Source organism: Lynx canadensis, chromosome F1, assembly GCF_007474595.2.
Source record: "Lynx canadensis isolate LIC74 chromosome F1, mLynCan4.pri.v2, whole genome shotgun sequence".
NCBI lineage: Eukaryota > Metazoa > Chordata > Mammalia > Carnivora > Felidae > Lynx > Lynx canadensis.
The window spans coordinates 25,674,376-25,694,385 of record NC_044319.2 but is presented as its reverse complement, the minus strand read 5'-3'; the positions used below and the strand labels follow the sequence as shown (position 1 = coordinate 25,694,385).

The window sequence follows — 20,010 nt, the reverse complement described above, 5'->3', positions numbered from 1 at the left end:
TTTTAGGGGAAACCTAAACAGCTCACTGGGCTAGTGCAAAGTAAGGCAGGTCCAAGGCATATCTGGGTTGGTGGGGAGCACAGCCAGTCTTGGGAGGCTTCAACCAAGGTAGCCACAGGGTCAGTACCTGCTCTTCAGAGGAAGGGATAGTGAGAACCCTTGATAACACCTTAATGACTTCAGGTTGCTATAAAATTAAGCCAGAGGGGCGCTTAAAACAATGTTGTACCGTTATAAGTCAAAGCCAAGCTCTGGAGCACAGGGAGGGGAGGGTTGGGTTTTATATTCCACTGCCAAACTCTAGGGCTGGGATATGCCTTAATCCTGAGGTTCCAAATACCCAAAGTACAGGGAAGAGCTAGTTGGCAACAAGACTCGAGATAGATTTTTTTTAATCCCTTGAATAGGTAAACCTGAGCTTACTTTGCATCTTTTAAAACCCGAAAACCAAAATTCCCCTTTCTTGATAGGAAAGAAAAGAATGAAATGGCATAGGGAGATTTAAAAGAAACACAAAGAATCAAGTCGGAATAGATCTTATAAATGTTAGGTTGATTTATGAAAGCTGCTCTGGGCAGTTAACAGTTTGTTTACAATGAGGAGTTATCTAACTCTGAACATACTGTACATGGCAATTAGAAGTCGTCATGGCAAGAGAAAACCACAGGCCTGCAGCAGCCAACATGAAAACAGCCAGAAACAGTAGGGAAAATGTAGGGAGGAAGGCAGGGCTTGCTTTTTATTACGTAAAAGAAAGAACGAACTCCTCAGGAATCTTCACAAAGGAAAGGAGCATCTCATGCTCAGAACAGACAGCAGGATACAAAGTTATAAGTGTTTTGATGCCAGGGAGGTTCCCCCCTCACCATCTCCTCAAAGAGCAGAGATGGGAAGGAGACAGTTGAAGCAAACAAGCGACCTTTGTAAAAGACTCAGAAACCTTACAAATAGGATTAAAGTCTAAACTTCTGTTTTGCTTTTAAAAAATGTTTAATATTATCAAAAGGCCTGCTTTAGTGACATGCTAGTCCCACCAAAAAGTAATCCCAATAACCCGTCAGGAACATGCTCAAGTTGACCAGCCAACTCATTTCTAAACTTCTGTGTGTATGTGTGTGTCTTTTAAATTGAAGCCATGGGGCTCAGGTGATTGCTCCTTCCACAAGGTGCTTCCTTCGGTTACCTAAGCGGTGTCCACCCACTCCCAAGAGTGGCCAGGGCACAGAAACCCTGCAGTGGTGGTGAGGGAACAACAGACAGCCCTAGATAGCCAACTTATTCAAGCATGCCTCCCTCACCCCCACTCAAAAGGAGATCCTTATTTCTAACCAGACTATTCACCTCAAATTTTGGACCCCAGTGACCAGAACGTTTTTCCTACTTTAGGAAAACAAAACAAAACAAACACACATATCTGCACACCCATATATATAATTTTTTTTGTTTTTACATTTAAATATAAAAATACTATTCTGCTTTGTGTTATAAATGGAGGACACCAAGCAGTAAGAACTTTTTCTTCTAAGGTAGGTCAATCCATCCTTCTGCTGAGCTTGTCTTCAGGTGAGGGCATATAGCCCCAGGTAAGGGAAGTGCTGTACCAGGAGGAGAGGGGCATTTTCCTGCCTGGTTCTCTCCTAAATCTCACTTTTAATAGAAAGCTGGTTATAACTTTATAACAAAGTGGAACTTCCCACCAAGAGAGGAAATCCTAACCTAACCCCAGAGTAAGTAACCCTCCCCCCACCCCAGCACTCAGCTACCTCGAAGAAAAAGCCCTCCCCCTCCCTTCACAAATACTATGCTCTGTCCGGATAGCTACGCCTATTGGACAAACACACCTGATTAAATGGAAACAGTGGTTATGTCTCCCCACCCCCTCCCCACTAATGTACTAGACAGTTTCAGTGACAGGGAAAAAAAGGGGGGGGGGATGTAAAAAGATTAAGAACTTGACCCCTCTTATCCTGGTCAAAGAAAGCAAGAGATGTTAACTGGGCATGAGGAATAAAAAAAGACCTTGATATTCTGCCCTTTGAGTTATAGCTATTAGGATAGTCAAGAGAGGGGCAAACACGGAGGCAGGATGGAGAACTAGGAGGGGTTTGATGGCTGCAAGTCTAGTCCACTTAGTTTTTGTACTGGAAGGGTTCATCGCCAGTTTCGTTGAGAAGACACGTGCGGATGAGGGCTTCTGTCACCGAAAAGGGGTCACAGTTGGCAGAGGGGCGACGGTCTTCAAAGTAACCCTTCTTCTCCTGGCCGACAGTCCGGGGAATGCGGATGCTAGCACCTCGGTTGGCCACACCAGCAGAAAAGTCGTTGATGTTGGAGGTTTCGTGGAATCCGGTTAGGCGCCGGGCATTATCCAGGCCCCCTTTGGGATCGTAGGCTCGGATGTGGTACTGGTGCCGCTTGCTCAGTTTCTCGATGGACTCCTCAATGTACCTGAAGGAAACAGACAAGATGGGAGTCCAACCTGGCACCAGGAAATCTGCCCTTCAAGGGCAAGGGAAGAAGTATGGATCTAAGAACAGAGGGACTCCTCTATCAAAGACTGTTTCCAGTTCACCAAAATCTGTGATCTCCACAAATCAAATGTTCCATGAGGCTAGCAACTCTTGACGTGTTACCTGTGTGTCCCACCCAGTGCCTCAGAATGGTGGTGGACACTCAGTTGATGGTACTTATTGAACCGAAAAGACCCTAATCAAAGACTTTACCCCACCCCTAAGCACTATATTCATTCACATGCTTGTATTGTTTCTATTTTATATTGAAGATTTTCAAACACACTAATTTAAGTCCTCTTTTCCCAATCACAATCTTTGAATTCTATTCCTAGGATATTTTGGGGTACTCTTCAAATAGGAACAAAACAACAGGACTGGAAGACAATTTTTGAAGCCAAGTGCTAAAAGCTAAGACATAAACCAACAAGTCTGGCTTACTTGGACCCAATACCTCAAACCCTGTGGCAAAGAAAACAAGATGGCTCTCTCAGAAGGCACTCACTTCAGACCATTCTCCTCTCGCATGGCCTTGGTGCTGAAGTTGGTGTGGCAGCCGGCACCATTCCAATTCCCAGGAATGGGCTTAGGATCGAAGGTTGCTATCACTCCAAAGTCTTCACATACACGATGCAAGATGAAACGGGCCACCCAGAGATGATCTCCCATGTCGATTCCTTCACAGGGTCCTATCTGGAATTCCCACTAGAAAGAACAAGGCTGGCTTTTAAAAGAAAGCCAACTGCTTCCCCCAATTCAGAAGCTCCAAAGCCTCTTTTCTCACCTCTATTCCAACCCACGTAAGATTCTGGTTAACAAGGGGCACCAGCAAACTCCCCACTTGTCCACAGGTCCTATAGACGAATGAGCCACTTACCTGGGCAGGCATGACCTCAGCATTTGTCCCGGCAATCTTGATGCCAGCGTATAAGCAGGCCCGGTAGTGAGCCTCCACGATGTCCCTGCCATAGGCTTTGTCTGCTCCCACACCACAGTAGTATGGACCTGGAGAGGCATTAAGATGAAATGTCAAGAGACAAGAAAACCAAGAAATCGCTTTCCACAAGTCAGAAATCAGAAAGCTCTCAACACTTGCTCTCTGCATCACTATGCCTGCCTTCACCTGGGGGTGGGTTGTGGCATGCAGGGGGCTCCTCTTGGCCATAACCTCAGTGGAGCCAAAGGGTTTCCCTCCATGTTAATGTTGAAATATCCATGTCTGGATTTGGGTAATAGGAGGTCTCTTTACAGTATTATTTCAGCCAGCCTCAGGGATGGATACTCCCACAGCTTTTCTGATCCATAAGAGTCACTCCCAGTTCTGGGGAGAGGGAATTTCCCTGGCAATTAAGCAACTAGGGAACAGGAGGTTCATCTCTCACCAAGGGGACTTACCTTGGGGCCCAGGGAAGCCATTGGAAGGCCAACCAAAAGGGTGCCCATCTGTGCCCATCAGAGTATATTCCTGCTCCATTCCAAACCAGGGGTGCTGATTGCTCACCATGTCCATTATCCGTTTACAGGTATGCCTTAAATTGGTCTCTAGAAAGAAAGAGTCAATGTGCCATTAGAGACATATGGACAAACACACTAAATCCTGGTGGTAATGGGAAAAAGGTCTTCAGATTCCATAAAGCTCAAGTGTAAACTATAAGCTGAACTGATGAAGAGTAAACCTTTTTTTGTGTCCCATCAACCTAAGTGGGGAAAATGGGAGAAGCAGTAATCATACATCTGTAGGGATACTGCTGGGTCACAAACAATCACATGACAGTAGATGCAGAACAGAGCAAATTTGCACCTTATCTGCATGCTGGCCGCCTCCCAAGTACCACATGTCAGGCACTTCAAACTCTCTATTCACAAGACAGCTGCTTTTAGTTGTCAGACTTATTCCTAGTTTCTCAAGCATTTAGAGCCAAACTTACAATTTTCATTGAGAGAATCATTTGTCTGTTAGGGGCCTCACATTCTGGGTGAGAAAGTTAAGGGCGAAGTTGGCTAGCACAAAAATAAAATATTAAAATGAGATGAGCTCACCTGGAAACAATTTCTAAGCTAGAAAAGAACTTTTTTTTTTTTAATTTTTTTTTTCAACGTTTATTTTATTTTTGGGACAGAGAGAGACAGAGCATGAACGGGGGAGGGGCAGAGAGAGAGGGAGACACAGAATCGGAAACAGGCTCCAGGCTCTGAGCCATCAGCCCAGAGCCCGACTCGGGGCTCGAACTCACGGACCGTGAGATCGTGACCTGGCTGAAGTCGGACGCTTAACCGACTGCGCCACCCAGGCGCCCCGCTAGAAAAGAACTTTAAAACAAGTAAACATATGGGCGCCTGGGTGGCTCAGTAGGTTAAGTGTCCAATTCTCGATTTTTGGCTCAGGTCATGATCTCATGGTTTGCAAGATAGAGCTCTGCATTGGGCTCCACAATGGGCGTGAAGCCTGCTTGAGATTCTCTCTCCCCTTATCCCCCACTCTCTCATGCATTTACTCTCTCCCAAAATAAATAAATAAACATTAAAAAAGGTAAGTAAATATAGACTTATCAGCTTTACTATATCCCAAGAACCATTTCAAGACCTCTACCTTATGGAAAACCCACAACCACATCTTCCTAGCCACCCTGGGGTGGGTATGAGAAGCCTCCAACTTTTATGAAGGAGAAAATGCAGCTCAGCTCTGAGACATCAGGGCAAGTAGCAGAGCTGGGAAAGCTATGGTTACTTGGGCTTCAGAGCTCATGCCCTTTACCACAACATGGTACACTGCCTCTCACAACAAAGGCAGTCAAGGTCCAGGCACTACTAGAACTTGCTGCAAGCACAGCAGGAGACCTAACAGTGGTGGGACTTCAGCTGAGTTTAAAAAGATGAATGGCTGAGAATCGAGATCAATGGCCACATCAGGCAAAAACCAGTTACAGTGACCCTTGAGGCACATGTATGTTACCAGTGAACCTAGGCAGGAGATGGATTTTTTTCCCCCACTTTAAAATCAGGGAAAGTAGGAGGATAAATATCTTGATAAGGCTTACAGCCAGTAAGTGACAGATCCAGAATTCAAACCCAACATTCTGACTTCAGAATCCAGGTTTTTCAAATCTACAGGTAGGCAGGAGGGCTGTGTCATGGGGGAATTCTACTGGAAAACAGATTTAAAGGAATTCACTGTTGTTCTATAAAACAAATAGGGGAGACCGTGGGAGGATGGGCCACATACCCTCTTTGAATGAGGAAGTTCGGGGTGGAGATGTATGTCCAATTGCCCAGACTCCTGGAACAGTTCTGAGATTATCTAGTGTTCCCAGTACCAATTCTGGAATACCCTATCCTTCCCCTTTACAACACTCATGGACTGGGGATGAACATCCATACCTATACTATACATACCTGCAGGCTTTCGGTTGTACTTGAAGACTTCACAGAACACCAGCTTGTTGGGGTCCTTGCGGAAAGGGTCCCGAAACATGGCAGCAGGGACAAGATACATGTCACTGTTGGAGCCTTCAGACTGAAAAGTACTAGAGCCATCAAAATTCCACTCAGGCAACTCTGGGGTAAAAAGAGAAGGGACAATTAAGTTACAAATGCATGGCTTTTTGGGTAAGAGTACAGCCCCTCATTGACCTTTCTATCTCTAAAGCTACTCTTTTCCCCAGGAACTCAGTGATGCATTAATATGCAAACTCTATTGATAGACAACTGCACAGAACTTTAATGTCCTTCCCGTGTGAGTTCTAAGTTAACACCACTGCATCACTTCCTCAAGAAAAACAACAGTTACAAAAACAACCTAAGAATGACTTATCTTGACTAAGTAGTCTACTGGACAATAAGGAGACGAATTGAAATATTTTGGGGGCGTCTGGGTGGTGCAGTTGGTTAAGCGTCCGACTCTTGGTTTCAGCTCAGGTCATGACCTCATGGTTCATGGGTTGGAGCCCTGAGTGGGGCTCTGCACTGACAGCGCAGAGCTTGCGTGAGATTCTCTGTCTTCCTCTCTGCCCACCTCTCAAAAATAAACATTGTATTGTGACATTTTAGTTATCATTTAAAAAACTGGAATAGGAGAAACAAGGTTCTGATTCACCCACCAGGCCACTGTATTGCTTCTTTAAATCTTCTCCCCACTGAGTCTATGGACTGTTCTAGCTCGGTATGTCCTTATTTTATAGATGAGGAAATGGACAACAGGATAACTTACTCAAGAATGCTCCCATTATCATTTCCCCACTAGGTTTTTTTTAACGTTTATTTTTATTTTTGACACACAGAGAGAGAGAGAGAGAGACAGAGAGAGAGAGAGAGAGAGAGAGAGAGAGAGAGAGAGACAGCGTGCGCGCGCGTGCACGCATGAGCGGGAGAGGGGTAGAGAGAGAGGGAGACAGAGAATCCGAAGCAGGCTCCAGGCTCTGAGCTGCCAGCACAGAGCCCGATGCGGGGCTCGAAACTCACATTCCAAGATCATGACCTGAGCCGAAGTTGGCCGCTCAACCGACTGAGCCATCCAGGCGCCCCTCCCCACTAGGTTTTTAAAAAAAATTCTTATGTTTTATTTTTACGATAGAGATAGAGTGCAAGTGGGGGAGAGGCAGAAAGAAAGGGGGAGACACAATCTGAAGCAGGCTCCAGGCTCTGTGCAGTCAGCACAGAGCCTGACATGGGGCCTGAACTCAGGTACTGCGAGGTCATGACCTGAGTCCAAAGTCAGACGCTAAACCAACTGAGCCACCCAGGCGCCCCTCCCCAGTATGTTTTAAAGGCTGGTTTCTTCATCTCTCAAGTTGACTACAAGTTCTCTGAAGGCACAGAGACCAGCCTCTCACCTTGTACCCCCAGTGCTTGTCTAATACCTGCCATGTAGCAGACGCACAATATATACTTTATTTTATGGTCATGCATTCATTCCTGTGTGAATATTATCAAAAGAGTAAACCATTCTAAAAGTAGGCAAGAGGTGGTATTTTTTTCTCCGGTCGTTTTCTAGAAAGAGGGCTATGGCTTGCTCTGTACTGAAAAATGAAGGACACATCTCTTATTTAATAAATAGCTCAGAGTGTGGTAAACAATCAGGTGATTTAGGCAATCAGGTGATTTAGGAATTTCCAAAAGTGGCATCAACTAAAAACAAATGAATGGCTAGTCCTATTTAGAAACCACTTTACAGAGTTTGCTTTGCATCTAGAACCTCACTGATAAGGAATACAAAACAGTATTCAAAGAGTTCGTAAAGCAGATGGCATAATCAGGTTAGAGCGGTGGTTTTCAAATCAGGTTCTTGGGGACGCCTTAGAGCCAACTAAGTAGGGATGCCCAAGACAGCAGTCTCCAGCCCCCCTGGTGCCCCAACTAGACTTTTAATCTTTTTTCTTCAATATACTAGCTTACATGTGAGCTTCTATTTCAATAAAGGAGTCCATTGTTGCTATGCTTTGAGGCAGAGTAGGAGCTTAAAGTCGACTGAATGAAGTCTGAAAAACCCTGCCTTAGAAAAGCTTCACAAACAGAATAATAAAGTAGCCAAATCTGGAGGCTTGGTTTCAGTCTGTTCCCACCCCCGCCCCACCTGGTTCCCAGTCTGCTCAGTCTCTCACCTTCTATACACTTGGGTTCACTGTCCAAGGTCCGGGTCTTGCAGCGCAGGCCTTCTCCAGTACCATCAATCCAAATGTACATAGCTTGGACTTTCTCGCCCTGAGGCAGGGACATGTACACCTGCTTGATGCCTTTGTTCAAGTGGGAACTCGCAGAGGTGGCCATGGTGGAAGCTGTTCTGCAGAGAAAAGCCAACAAAACCAAAATTAAGATCCTTGGCAGGAAGGACTCAATAGGGACAATCAAATCACAAAGTGATTAGAAGGTAGGAAGGTTGCCTCCTCCCTTTGGAAGAAACACTCTTAAAGGTACATTTTACTCATTCCGCTTTCAGCGGGATTTAAGTTTTGATAGTAGACAAAAATCTCCTTACAGGCTTCCTCAAGCTAGAATCTACATTTGTGAGGACTAAGCTTAATTTCCTCAGGGTAGCTAAGGTAGAGGGAAGTCCTTTATTTTTTATACTAAGACACTGGGTGGGAGGTAACCCAAAAAACAAAACCACGCAAGGTTTCTTGGGCAGTCTTGCCTTTTCTTTGCATCCTAGCCAGCATCTCAAAAAAACCCTTTTTGGAAATTCCTCTACTTTTCCACAAGGCACCCCACACATTGATATGGTAGGAAGAAACAAGGGGCGGAGGGCTAGCTGGAAGACTTAAAAGGCTGGGGGACTTCCGAAAAGCAGCACAGTTATTGCAATCCCCCAATCCCCAAAACATCAAAAGAGCTGATGTGTTGGGATTCTAAGATGCACACTGCCATCATTTCCATAGGTCTTCTCATTTAGGAAGGTAGGTTTAAGTTTGCCAATGACCTTCTCAGATTCCACCAGGGAACTTTTCAAGTAATGAGGAAATTCCCACTTGGGTAACAAAAAGAACCGGGTTCTTAAAAGCTGAGGCCTGCTAAATCTGCAAGCCACTGCCACAAAACCTCTGAAAGAAGAGAAAGCCAACACAGGAGGAAATGTTGTACCCCTCCCTCCCAGCTCAGTGGCCCACAGTGGCTGGAAAGGGAACATATTGTTCTCCAACGACTTGGGCAACTTTCTGAAGTACAGTGGCTAAGTTTCTATGGGCAACCGTCCATGTTTGCCCAGCTGAAAACAGAACTGCCTCTCCAAGAGCCTCACCCCTTCCCTTGGGGGAAGAGCAGAATCTCCTCTTGTCTGGTCTCCTGTATTGGAGAACCTTTACATACCTCCTCCAGAGGTCCAGGTCGGTCACATACCTCCCCCACCCCTTCCCCACCCCCACCCCAGCCTTTGAAGGCCAGAAGAAACAATACTTGATCCCTTCAGCTCCCACTAAAGGCTACAACCCAGTCTCTGGCCTTCCTCCCCAACCTGTTACACCCCCAACATCAAGTCACACTTTCTCTCTTTAAGCCTCAGTTCCAGATTTCCCGCTCTTTTCGAGGAGACGAGTTAGATGCCAACATTCTAGTCTACTGTCATAGACTGGTGCTGCTGTGGTGCTGAGTTTACACGCTTGGGGGGTAAAAATGGGATTCTGCACTTTCTAGTGGTTTCTGCAGCTGTCGCCGGTTCCGGGGTCCTCCTCCCTGTCTCTTCACTCACCCCAGCCACAGAAGGTCAATCGGATCGTTGGGGTTGCCCTCCTTGGCCCTTCTCCTTTTGGAATGGCGTTCTCGCCTCTCCTGGTTCACCAGCTCTCGCTGGTCCATGCACTGGAGCTTTCTGGGTGAGGGAGACGGAGAAGCGGTCGGGGAGCGATCGGTATCGCACCGGGACGAGCAGAAATACGAAGGCTGTTGGGTCACGGTCCTAATCTTGACTCGTGATTTCTCTCCGGAGTTCATGGAGTAGCTGACGAAGCCAAAGCAGTTGGAGGGGGACTCCGATGACCGCGACTCCAGGTCGTCTTCATCTTCGTTGTTTGAGGTCTTCGCGGATTTGCGGGTGGGGGGGGATCCCCGCTTCCCGCCCCCGGGGCAGTTGGGATAATCCACTTTGAGAGCAGCCCTTTTCCACTTTAATGTCCCAGAAGTCGGCGCCCCGCCCCTCGGGCCCCCGACCGGATCTCAGGACCTAGTCCCGGGGGCCATATCCCTCCGAGGGCCGAGGCTGGCGGGGTGTGGGCGAGTGGGGGGAGGGACAGCGCACCGCCCCTACCTCTCTGCCCGGCCAGGCCTCTCCACCAGCCACACCGCGGCCCGGACTCCCCATTGTTCAGTCACAGTGCAGGGCCCTCGGGACTAGCGACGCTCACCGCCACTCGCCTCAAGGTAGGCGTCTAAAGATCCTCAAGACCATGACGGTCCCCCGAGACCCGCCACCGCGGAGCAGAAAGCGAGGTTCCCGCGAGGCCACCCGGCCACTCCATCCACGGCGCACACAACACGGAGCGCCGGGCCCGGGCAGTGGCTCCACCGTACGCCTCGCCTAGCGACCTCCAGGGGCGGCGCTTTGGGCCGCAAGCAGCGAAAGAAAGATCAAAACAACTCCCCGCCCTCCTCCCAGCCAGGCGACCTGCGCGCCCCACAAACGCCAGCCCAGAGCCGCCGGGAGCCGCGGGCGGCGAAAGCACGCGGAGGGCGCGGGGGTAGAGGGGCACCGTAAGGGCTGAAGGAGGAAGGGGCCGCTCCGAGCCCCAGGGCCGGAGGACGAAGGCGGGGAGGGAGGGGGGGTGTCGGGCGACTCGGAGGACGGCGCGCACAACTTCGAGTCCCCGGGCCGGCGGCGCGCTTACCTGGGCTGCGAGCAGGCGTCAGGGCGGGCGGGCCGCGAGAGCGAGGTGCGGCGAGAAGAGGAGGCCCGGTGTGCAGCCTAGACGGCGCGCTCTTCTCCCATTCTCGGCTCTGCCAGGCTGCCGGCAGCCCAGCTCCCTTTATCGGCGGCCCGGACCGCCCCCGGCGCCCTGATTGGCTCCCAGCGGCCGGGAGCCGGGGCGGATCGGCTGATGCACGCCCGGGCCCCGCTGCCATTGGGCGAGCGGCCGAGCGGGCGCCGCCGGGGTGGGGGCGCGAGGACCGGGAAAGAAAGAAAGGGAAAGGGCCGTGGGGGGAGGGGGTGCGCGGGGGGAGGGGAGCAGAGGAAGGGTTGGCCCGCGGCGCGCGGACGGGCGAGTTCCTGCCAGGAAGGACCCCGCCTGGCCCGGCTGCCGCTCTCCTCCGCGGGCGGTCCCCGCAGCCCCCACCCCCGGGCCCGAGCGAGGCGCCCAGTGGATCTCCCGGCCTCCGCCCCTGCCGCCTTCAGGTTGGATAGTTTTGTGCGAGAGGCCTGTGTTTTTCGAGGTCGTGCCGCAGACCCCACGGCTCCTTGGGGACCTTCCGACACCCCCCCCCCCGCCCCCAGGAACGTAATTTTGCCTTTTGTTGTTAGAGAACCCCCGAGGCGCGGCATCCGAGGGGGCGGCCCGCCCTCGCGGTGGGACTGGGACGCCAATGGCAGTCGGCGGTCTCACGTCTGTAATCAACGTGCTGAGCCTGCCATTCCCTAGAGAGGATCCTGGCGGGCCTAGCAATGGTCAGGAGACCTGTCAGATTCCGCCTGCCACTCCTGAGACCAGTCTCTCAGCGACTCTCTGGGCCCAGGTTTCCTCATCTGCAAATAAAGCGATTCAAGAGAGCACCTTTAGAGCTGCCCACCTGATTTGAAATTCTGTGTGCAAGCTGTTCCTCTGAGGGAGGGCGGCTGAAAGAAAAGGGAGGTCTTCTGGAGCCTCCTTTGAAGCCCAGGGTATGTCAACATTTTAGAATTTTTTATATAATGCTTTGTTTTTGTTTTTCAAGTAAGTTCTTGTGCCTTTTTTTTTTTTTACTTTATTTATTTATTTATTTATTTATTTATTTAGAGCATAAGCGGGGGGAGGAGCAGTGAGAGAGGGAGAGAATCCCAAGCAGGCTCTGCACTGTCAGCACAGAGCCCCATGTGGGGTCTGGAACTCACAAACCCTGAGATCATGACCTGAGCTGAAGTCAAGTGTTGATGGCTTAACAGACTGAACTATGCAGTTGCCCCTTGTGCCTTCTTTTTAATCTGGAAAATGAGTCGGGACCTCTTCCTTCTCTCAGCCTTTCTGTGATGGTTGAGAAAATAGGTATGTGAATACAATATTGAAACGGATGCTTGTTTCAACACAACACACATATGATATTTTCAATGCTACCAGTGCTCCTTACTTGACTTCTTTATTTTTATTGCCTGAAATTCACCACCTGATGGTGTCTCACTTTTATAGCATCTTTTCAGGAGCCCCAATATTTGAGACTTTGAGATTTTTCTGTGTAAAGACTGAGAAGTTAGGCTTCAGTGCCTTTGGAAGAGGAAGGGAAGAAGTTTGTTCTTGTGGTTATATTTTGTACCACAAATATGGAAAAAAAATGTTGCCTGTGACCACACACACACACACACACACACACACACATAACTTGGCTTCTTTGGTCAACATCCTTCCATCCCAGAGTGTGTCAGACACTGTAATGCTTTTAAATGACAGATGCAGCTTTCATCTCCAACGGGATTTTGTTATATTTCAGACAGGTGACATTCTGCACTGGGTAAGGTGTCTTGCAAATGTGACGGATTCCATCTTAAGTTTCAGTGTGTGTTGAAGCATTAGGTATGGTGGTTCAAGGCTGGGCTTCAGGTCATACAAACACAGGTTCAAATCTGGGCTTTACTTCTTACCCACTTTGTGTTAGCTTTCTTAGCCACGTGAAATCACAGTTTTCTTGCCTACAAAATAGGGAGATCAGCCACCTTGTAAGGATTAATTCTGATAGCATATACACTATATGCATAGAGTAACTTAAAAAACAGTAATTGTAATTATTATAGATCAAGGTAATTCAAAGAGATTGGATTATTTTTATTCCCCATTAAGTACAACTTTCTAACTCAGTCTCAAGGTTAAATGGTTGAGGAGGGGGAGAAGAAAGGTGATGTTTTTATTTTAAAAGATGTTAATTTTCAGATGCCAAACTGCCTAAGCATAAACTAGAGCCTCTAGGCTCATCACCACCAGCATCTGAAATGCATATAGTAGGAAGAGAATGCAGTTTTTTAAAACTTATGGTATTACGTTTTACTATGTACCTGCTTCATTTGCTAGGTATCTTCACCTCCTTGAGCAATGCATTCATCTTTCTATCCCCCAATGGTGTCCCGAGTGAGTGTTCAATAAATGATGTTTGTTGATCACACAGAAATGACAGCGGCACCATCAAGGGAACATGTGCTTTGAGCTGCTTTTCCAAGAATGGAAATGGATTTGCTTTGATCCATTCATGTGACCAGAGGCATACTTTGTGAAGGTTAGAAACGTAATACATGACCACTGAGTCTTTCAGGAGGGAACAAGAGGCCTTGTCCTTGGTCAGCCCCATACTTACTTAAACCAACCCAATTAGGGCTCAAAGGAGTCCAAGGACTGATCAGGGAAGCTTAAAAGAGTACGAGGGAAGAAAAAGCAGATGAAGTTAACTGGTTCACCCCCAGAAACCCAGACTGTACTTTTAAAGAAGTTAAAAGTAGGACTGTCTGTTCCAAACTGAAGTTTGACTTTGTTCTGTCTGCTGCCCTTTGTTCTCCCCCCTTCTTTAATAAATTGCCACTCGCCCCCATTTCCCACCCTCTCCATAAAAGGGCATTAGAATGCTTGAACCCGTGAACTACTGCATCTCTTGGTACACCCAGTATCAAAGCCAACTGCGGGTTCTATTACCTGTGCTTTGAAGTCTGGTTTTTCTCTCTTAGTGTAGGATAGTTGCATCCACCAGGTAAGTGGAGTGGGAGAGCCGTATTACAGGTAAAAATTGTTCCTTCCAAATCTGCAGAACAGGCAGGGGACTGAAAGCATTTCTTCAGTGTTGTTCTCTAACCTTCAGTAAAGGCTTTGTCTTGGGTGGGCTTTACCTGTGAGTTCTTCTCTCAATTTCTTTCTCTCTCTTCCAAAGGACCCGTTTTCACTCTGCAAGTTGTAAAATTCTCCATCTAGTGATCTGGAAGTGCTTTCCCAGGGCCTGTATGGTTGTTTTGCACTCATTACAGACAAGATTTGGTGTAGGGCTCAAACATAATCAAACCTTCAGCCATAACAGGCAGTTTGGGAAATGGAGTTTTCCCTATATAGACGTTAGTTTTTCCTAATAGACATTCAACAAAACTCTTAGCTCAGGCTAAAGAAACATAGCCAAGACCCAGGCTTGAGGAACACCCTGGAAACCCAACCCAAAATTATAAATTCCTTTATTATCATTATTTTTTAAATAAACCAACACCAGTTCTTTCCAAAAGAATAGACTATAATATAATCTTAAAACCAAAATAAAACAAGAACAAAAGAAACAGCCTTGGAATTTGATGTCATTACTCTTAAACCAAATTTTGGGGAGAAGCTACAGTTGGCCAAGCTTTCCAGTTTCACCTACATAATGAAAGAAGGAAGGACTAGGTTTTACCTCAATTCAGTACCAAACACTGAACATAGAGGAATTGTTCTTTATGTCCTTTCTGATTGTTTGATATTCTTAAGCTCCGGATAGGAAACTAGAAGTTCAGGTCTCAGCTGTTTGTATTTTAGCCTAATAGGCATTTTGTTGAAGGCCCCTCAAAATCATTGGAATATAGGGAACACCCCCATTTCCCAAATTGCGTGTTCTGGCTGAAGTTTGGGTGTGTTTGAGCCTTATCCTAAATCTTGAGTCAAATAGGAAACTGGGGAGCTGGGAAGAATGAAGTTCATCATAGCTAACAACATGGAAAATAAGCCTTGCTGAGAAAACTGAAGCTGTGCAGTTCTAGAACTAGTCTACACATCATGCTACAAGATGAGGAGGCTGAGGGAGGCTGCTATCACATGTAGTCACTTGCTGAGGTCACCTTAGGGCAGCCTAATGCATTTCACAGGTGTGACTCCCTTGAGAGCCTTTTGTGTTTCTCCTCCAGTGTCCTCAGGTCTCGGCTGGTGCATTCTGGGGCCACCACCACCGCAACGCTGCCATCCCTCTTGTCCCCATTAAGGAAAGGACTCAGTGAGGGGACCGACCAGTTTACCTCTGAATCCTATATTGTGGCTCACCTAGTGCCTTCCGTATATATGGTGGACATTCAATATATTCTTCGTGAGTAACTAGATGACCAGGGGAAAAAAAATGCTTTATGTCAGGTTCTCTTTAAAGGAATCTTTGGAGATGATTTTTCATATTTAATAATCTGTCCCAGTTGCATTATTTTGTGAATCTGAAATTTTCATAGATAAATCTTGTTCCTTATTCCCAATATATGTATGGATCTCTCTCTGTTCTCTGGATTGATTTAAACAGTTGTGAAGCTTAATTTTAAAAGCCTAGGAAATTTAGCATTGTGGTAAAAAAAAAAAAAAAAAATTTGCTTGGACCAGAGTATGTCCTTTAGTTGGTACCTTTCCCAGAGATATCCTCAACTGGATCCACAGTCCTGCCTCCCTCACCTCTAACCCATTAGTTGATTGGAATCCCTGTTTACTTCACGTTCATATGCCAAATTTTAATGGGAAACAAACAACCCTGAGATATGTTCTCTGGATGCTTGGGCAATACTTAGACTTAGTTCTGTTTTTCCTGACCTCCTCCCCCCCCCCACCCCCCCTTCTTTTAAATCAGTTCTGAGAAGACTTGTTTACCAGGTTGGAGAGCCAGAGGCTTGGCTGGGGCGGTGTGATCGTAGCGCCCTCTGGTGTAATTTTTGAGAATTACAAACATCTTCCCCAAGCTTAAGAGTGGGTGGGAATTTTTTTCCTGACTGGCCTTCAAGGGGAGAGCCTCTGTGTTATATCTCAAATACAGTAAATTTATAACATGCACGTTTATTACCTACAGTGGATATTTAAGAGATACTATGTTGGGAGTATCAACTGATTACCAGACATTTGTTTATTATAAAATTAGGCTTCAAATGACTAGAAAAGAGCAGCTTAACAGTGTTTTGTGCTTTTTCATCATCTCCCACCAGTGTGTGGAAGAGATAAAGAGAAAGTCCCCCAAGAAGGGTAACGGAAAAGGGTGTAGCGCCCAAGAGTTAAGGGGAAAATGGCGAGGATCAGAAAACGTGGTTACAAACAAATCTTATCCTCAGCCCTCACTCAGATCTGAGCCCAGAAATTTAAGACTCAGCCAGAAGTTGAGAGTTAGCCAGACTCTCACTCAAAGGGGAGGCTGGGGTGGGGGTATTGGGTGGTGGACAGAAAGTCTGACAGAGACACTCACTGTAGGGGGCGTCTAGAGTATGTACACGCACCACTTTGTTCTAGCTGGGCCTTCTGGGTGGCCATTTTTCCTTCCTCCCTCCCTCCCTTCCTCCCTTTTTTTCTTTCTTATTTTTTAAAACAATGTCAATTTGGGGCGCCTGGGTGGCTCAGTTGATTAAATGCCCGGCTTCAGCTCAGGTCATAATCTCACTGCTTGTGAGTTCGAGCCCCACGTCGGGCTCTGTGCTGACAGCTCAGAGCCTGGACCCTGCTTTAGATTCTGTGTCTCCCTCTCTCTCTGCCCCTCCCCTGCTCACACTCTGTCTCTCTCTCTTTCAAAAATAAGTAAACATTAAAAAAAACTAAAAAATAAAACAATTTCAATTTGAGGATCATTTCCTTCACCATTGCCATTAGCAAAGTCACTGTGGCCCAGAGGACACAGTCACTGGCTAGAGTCAAACATACCTGCACTCAAATTCCTGTCTTGCCTTGTACCAGCTATAAGATGGGTAAATCAACCTGCTGAGTCTCAGTTTTCTGGAAGTTCCTTATGGATTAAAAAGCACTAACAGAGTAAACAATTCAGAAATAGGTTAGTGGATTTTATTTCCCCAAGAATGAGGAAGAGAGTGGGGTCATGACTAAGGAGATGATTCAGGTTTTAGTACTGTTGGTGTTTCCCCAAGGTTCACAGAACCTTGAGCCTGACCTGAAACATTTAGAAGCAACAGGGGTAGGCAGAGATTCTGGAAGCAAACAAGCCTTTATTAAGCATTACCTACACTACATTTTTGCCACATACATAGGAAATTATGTAACTTGGATACAGCAAAGTCCTTACCCTTTGGGAGTCTATGCTTTAGGTGGTGAGGAAAAACCTCCCCCAAAACCCAAGTATATTGACCCAAGGATACGATCTAGGAAACTACATGCGCAAAGGTGGTGATAGTGAAATAGGTAAGCTTTGGTTGGAATAGGAGTAGTAAAATATGAAGTTGGAAAAGCACTGAGCATTTGAATTCTATATTTGAAGTCTGCACATTTGAAATATTGCTATGTTAAAGCATTAATAAAGTCTCGCTTTATGAATTTGTATTTGAAATGAAAGCAATCCTTAAAAATGGGAGGGGGTATAAAAATAATAATTTCAACACGTATAAATTAATTATACATTGTTTATATTACTTACACATGGCAGTGCAACTTTAGTGAGCAAACTGAAGTACTCACTTTTATCAGGATAAGACTTGAATGATTCCAGTTTTGAATTGCGACAAATCATTATACTTTCAGGTAAAAGGCAATCACTTGTGCCTAGAGAAGTAGCTGGTGACGGCATGACTGCTAGACTCTGCTCTCCTCCCTTTGAAGGCCTCCCTTCTATCGCATCCTCTGCCCCCCATGGCTTTTACACTTTCCTACTCCCCTGGTGCTCTCTCTACCACCCCACCAATCCCATCAGCATCTCTTTCTCAGGTTCCTCTCTCCTCATCTCCTCAGCAACTAGAAGATCAAGGGCAGGAGATGTACCAGCAGATGGAGACCAACTGCTCTCCTTCATGGCCATTACCTTCACTGGGGACCGAAAAGGGTACATTGCACGTGTCTGAGAGAACACACAAGGGAGAAGATGAGTGGACAATGTGCCAGGCATTCTAGGCCCTGTCTCAGGGAGAGCTCTTTGAAAGGAGAGGAGCCTGGTCATCTTTCTCTGACTGTTCCACTTCCCACAGCAATTTGTAGAGGGGTCTTGTAGTGCCCTTGTCATGTGGAGCTTCTTTGGATTCCATCAGCTTCAAGCTGGGACGGTAACAATGATGCCAAAAGGAAGAGATTCCATAGATTCCCAGCAGACACAAAGCATTGATCATCACATGCCAACAGAAGAAGGTGGTGATAAACATGATGTCACTGATGTCATCATCCTGCCATGGGTAGCCAGTGACTGGTCTGTACAGAATAAAGCCCCCCTGTATCAGCCAGGAGCCCATCGACAGAAACAGAAAAGTCTCAATCAGCAAGAGGTGAAATGTGTCAGGAGTCCACAGCTCTATGGTCAACACCAGCATCAACAGGAACACCACCACGATGAGCAGATAATGAATCTGAAGCTCTATCCCGGTTGAGTCCTGGACGTGTGACATCAACAGCAGCAGGAGCACATAGAAGGTCAGGACCAGGGTACCTTTCTCTAGGACCACACACCTCTGAGGTAGCAAGTTCTTGCTCATGACATCTACACAGCCATTGAGGGTGAAGAGGATGAACATAGTGAGGTGCTGCCACTCTTTGGGGTACATAAATCTTGGTGGGTACTTCTTGTTCATCAACACCATCCCATCATCAAGACAGAAGACTACATAAATTGTTAAGATGGAACCAGTCACTATCTTCAGCAAACCTCTGTAGGATATTATCCACAGCCTGGCCCATATTCCCTTATGCCTGGGAGGGCACGAAGGACAGAGGAGAGAGTCATTGACTATCATGGCCTTAAAGACCACTGTGGCCTGATACAGTCCATAGGAGAAAAGAAACAGCCCTGGGTATATATGCCCTATGAATTTTCCCATGAAATTATAGGTCTGTTTTCCTAAGGAGTGAGGACAAAACTCAGGACCTCACTGCTCTCCTCTGTATTGAGGGCCCTTCAAGTTGTAGGCTACATATACAAAGCTAACTTCTACCTCTTTTTATCATCTCTCTCTGCCCACTGCTCCCAGAGAGAATTCAAAGTTCTGGACAAGAGCCTACACTTTTGGTAATGAGTCTCATTGTTCCATTCCATTCTAGTACACTGGGAACAAACTGACTTCTGCCAAAAAAAGGAAGGTGAATATTTCCTAGTATGTACCTGTGAGAATGTGCACTCTCCTGAGCTCTGTGTTTGGGCCTTTGAGATGCTTCTGGTCACACTGTCCCTCTCTCCCATGACCTGCTTTCTTCTGCTCCTGTCCAGTGCTTAGAGAAGCAGTAGAGTGGTGCATGAACTGTAGATTACCCAGAAACGGCCTTGGTTACTCACAAATATTTGTGTATTTTTTAAGAACGCTTACTCACATCTTTGACCGTATATTGAAAGAAAATATATTCTCCCCGAAAATAAAAATTGTAAATATTTGGGGATGTGCTCACGTACACGCATACTAAGTACCTACCTGGCCACTTCATTTCTCTGTAACAGATTTGGGGACCCACCAAGAAAGCCCCTCATTTGCCCCCAAATCTCTCTCTACTGGATAGTAGATAAACTTGAAAAACCACTTTTTGAGATGAATTTGGGAATGTTAAGGTGTACTTTGTTGTTAAAATGCAAATATTTTCAGACATAGATTCAGTGAGCTATTTATATTTAATGTGAATAAGTTCATCAACTTTATTTTCTAATTACATTTGCTATATGCCTAATACTTATAAGTAGAAAAAGTCTTAGGCAGTGGTTGATAGCCAGCTGCATCTGAGGTAATACATCCTGGGCAAGTGTCTTCATATAGAGGGATGGTAAAGAGCAAGGTACAGGGAACATGAGTCAGGCCCTTGGGCACACAGTGGTTCTGGATTTATTGCAAGAGGTACAGGGAATAGAGTTACTCTGACAGTGATATAGGTGTGTGGAAGAGGAGGAAGTTCATCACTCGAGATAAAGAATGCAGACATCACAATCTTCTGCATAATCAGAGTACAAGCAATACTGTGGGGCAGAAAGGCAG

General features: G+C 46.5%; 2 protein-coding genes across 5 annotated transcripts; both read right to left on the bottom strand.

The window, feature by feature from the left end:
• Window positions 1–535: 535 nt before the first annotated feature.
• Window positions 536–10,946, bottom strand: GLUL (glutamate-ammonia ligase). 4 transcript variants are annotated; one of them, XM_030301733.1, is made up of 8 exons: window positions 10,820–10,946; window positions 9,688–9,807; window positions 8,108–8,286; window positions 5,904–6,065; window positions 3,906–4,052; window positions 3,388–3,515; window positions 3,016–3,215; window positions 536–2,448 (listed from the first exon to the last, which is right to left on the bottom strand). In XM_030301733.1, the coding sequence occupies exons 2-8, from the start codon at window positions 9,792–9,794 to the stop codon at window positions 2,130–2,132; spliced, it is 1,242 nt and encodes a 413-aa protein (XP_030157593.1). In that variant the 5' UTR covers window positions 9,795–9,807; window positions 10,820–10,946; the 3' UTR covers window positions 536–2,129. The 4 variants fall into 4 exon arrangements, with proteins under 4 accessions (XP_030157593.1, XP_030157594.1, XP_030157595.1 ...); XM_030301734.1 differs by lacking the exon at window positions 9,688–9,807; XM_030301735.1 differs by lacking the exon at window positions 9,688–9,807 and having other exon boundaries at window positions 8,108–8,281.
• Window positions 10,947–17,967: 7,021 nt separating this feature from the next.
• On the bottom strand, window positions 17,968–19,235 carry TEDDM1 (transmembrane epididymal protein 1). Its single transcript, XM_030301737.1, has one exon. It carries the CDS (start codon window positions 18,871–18,873, stop codon window positions 17,968–17,970), a length of 906 nt encoding a protein of 301 aa, XP_030157597.1. The 5' UTR covers window positions 18,874–19,235.
• Between the last annotated feature and the right edge of the window lie 775 nt (window positions 19,236–20,010).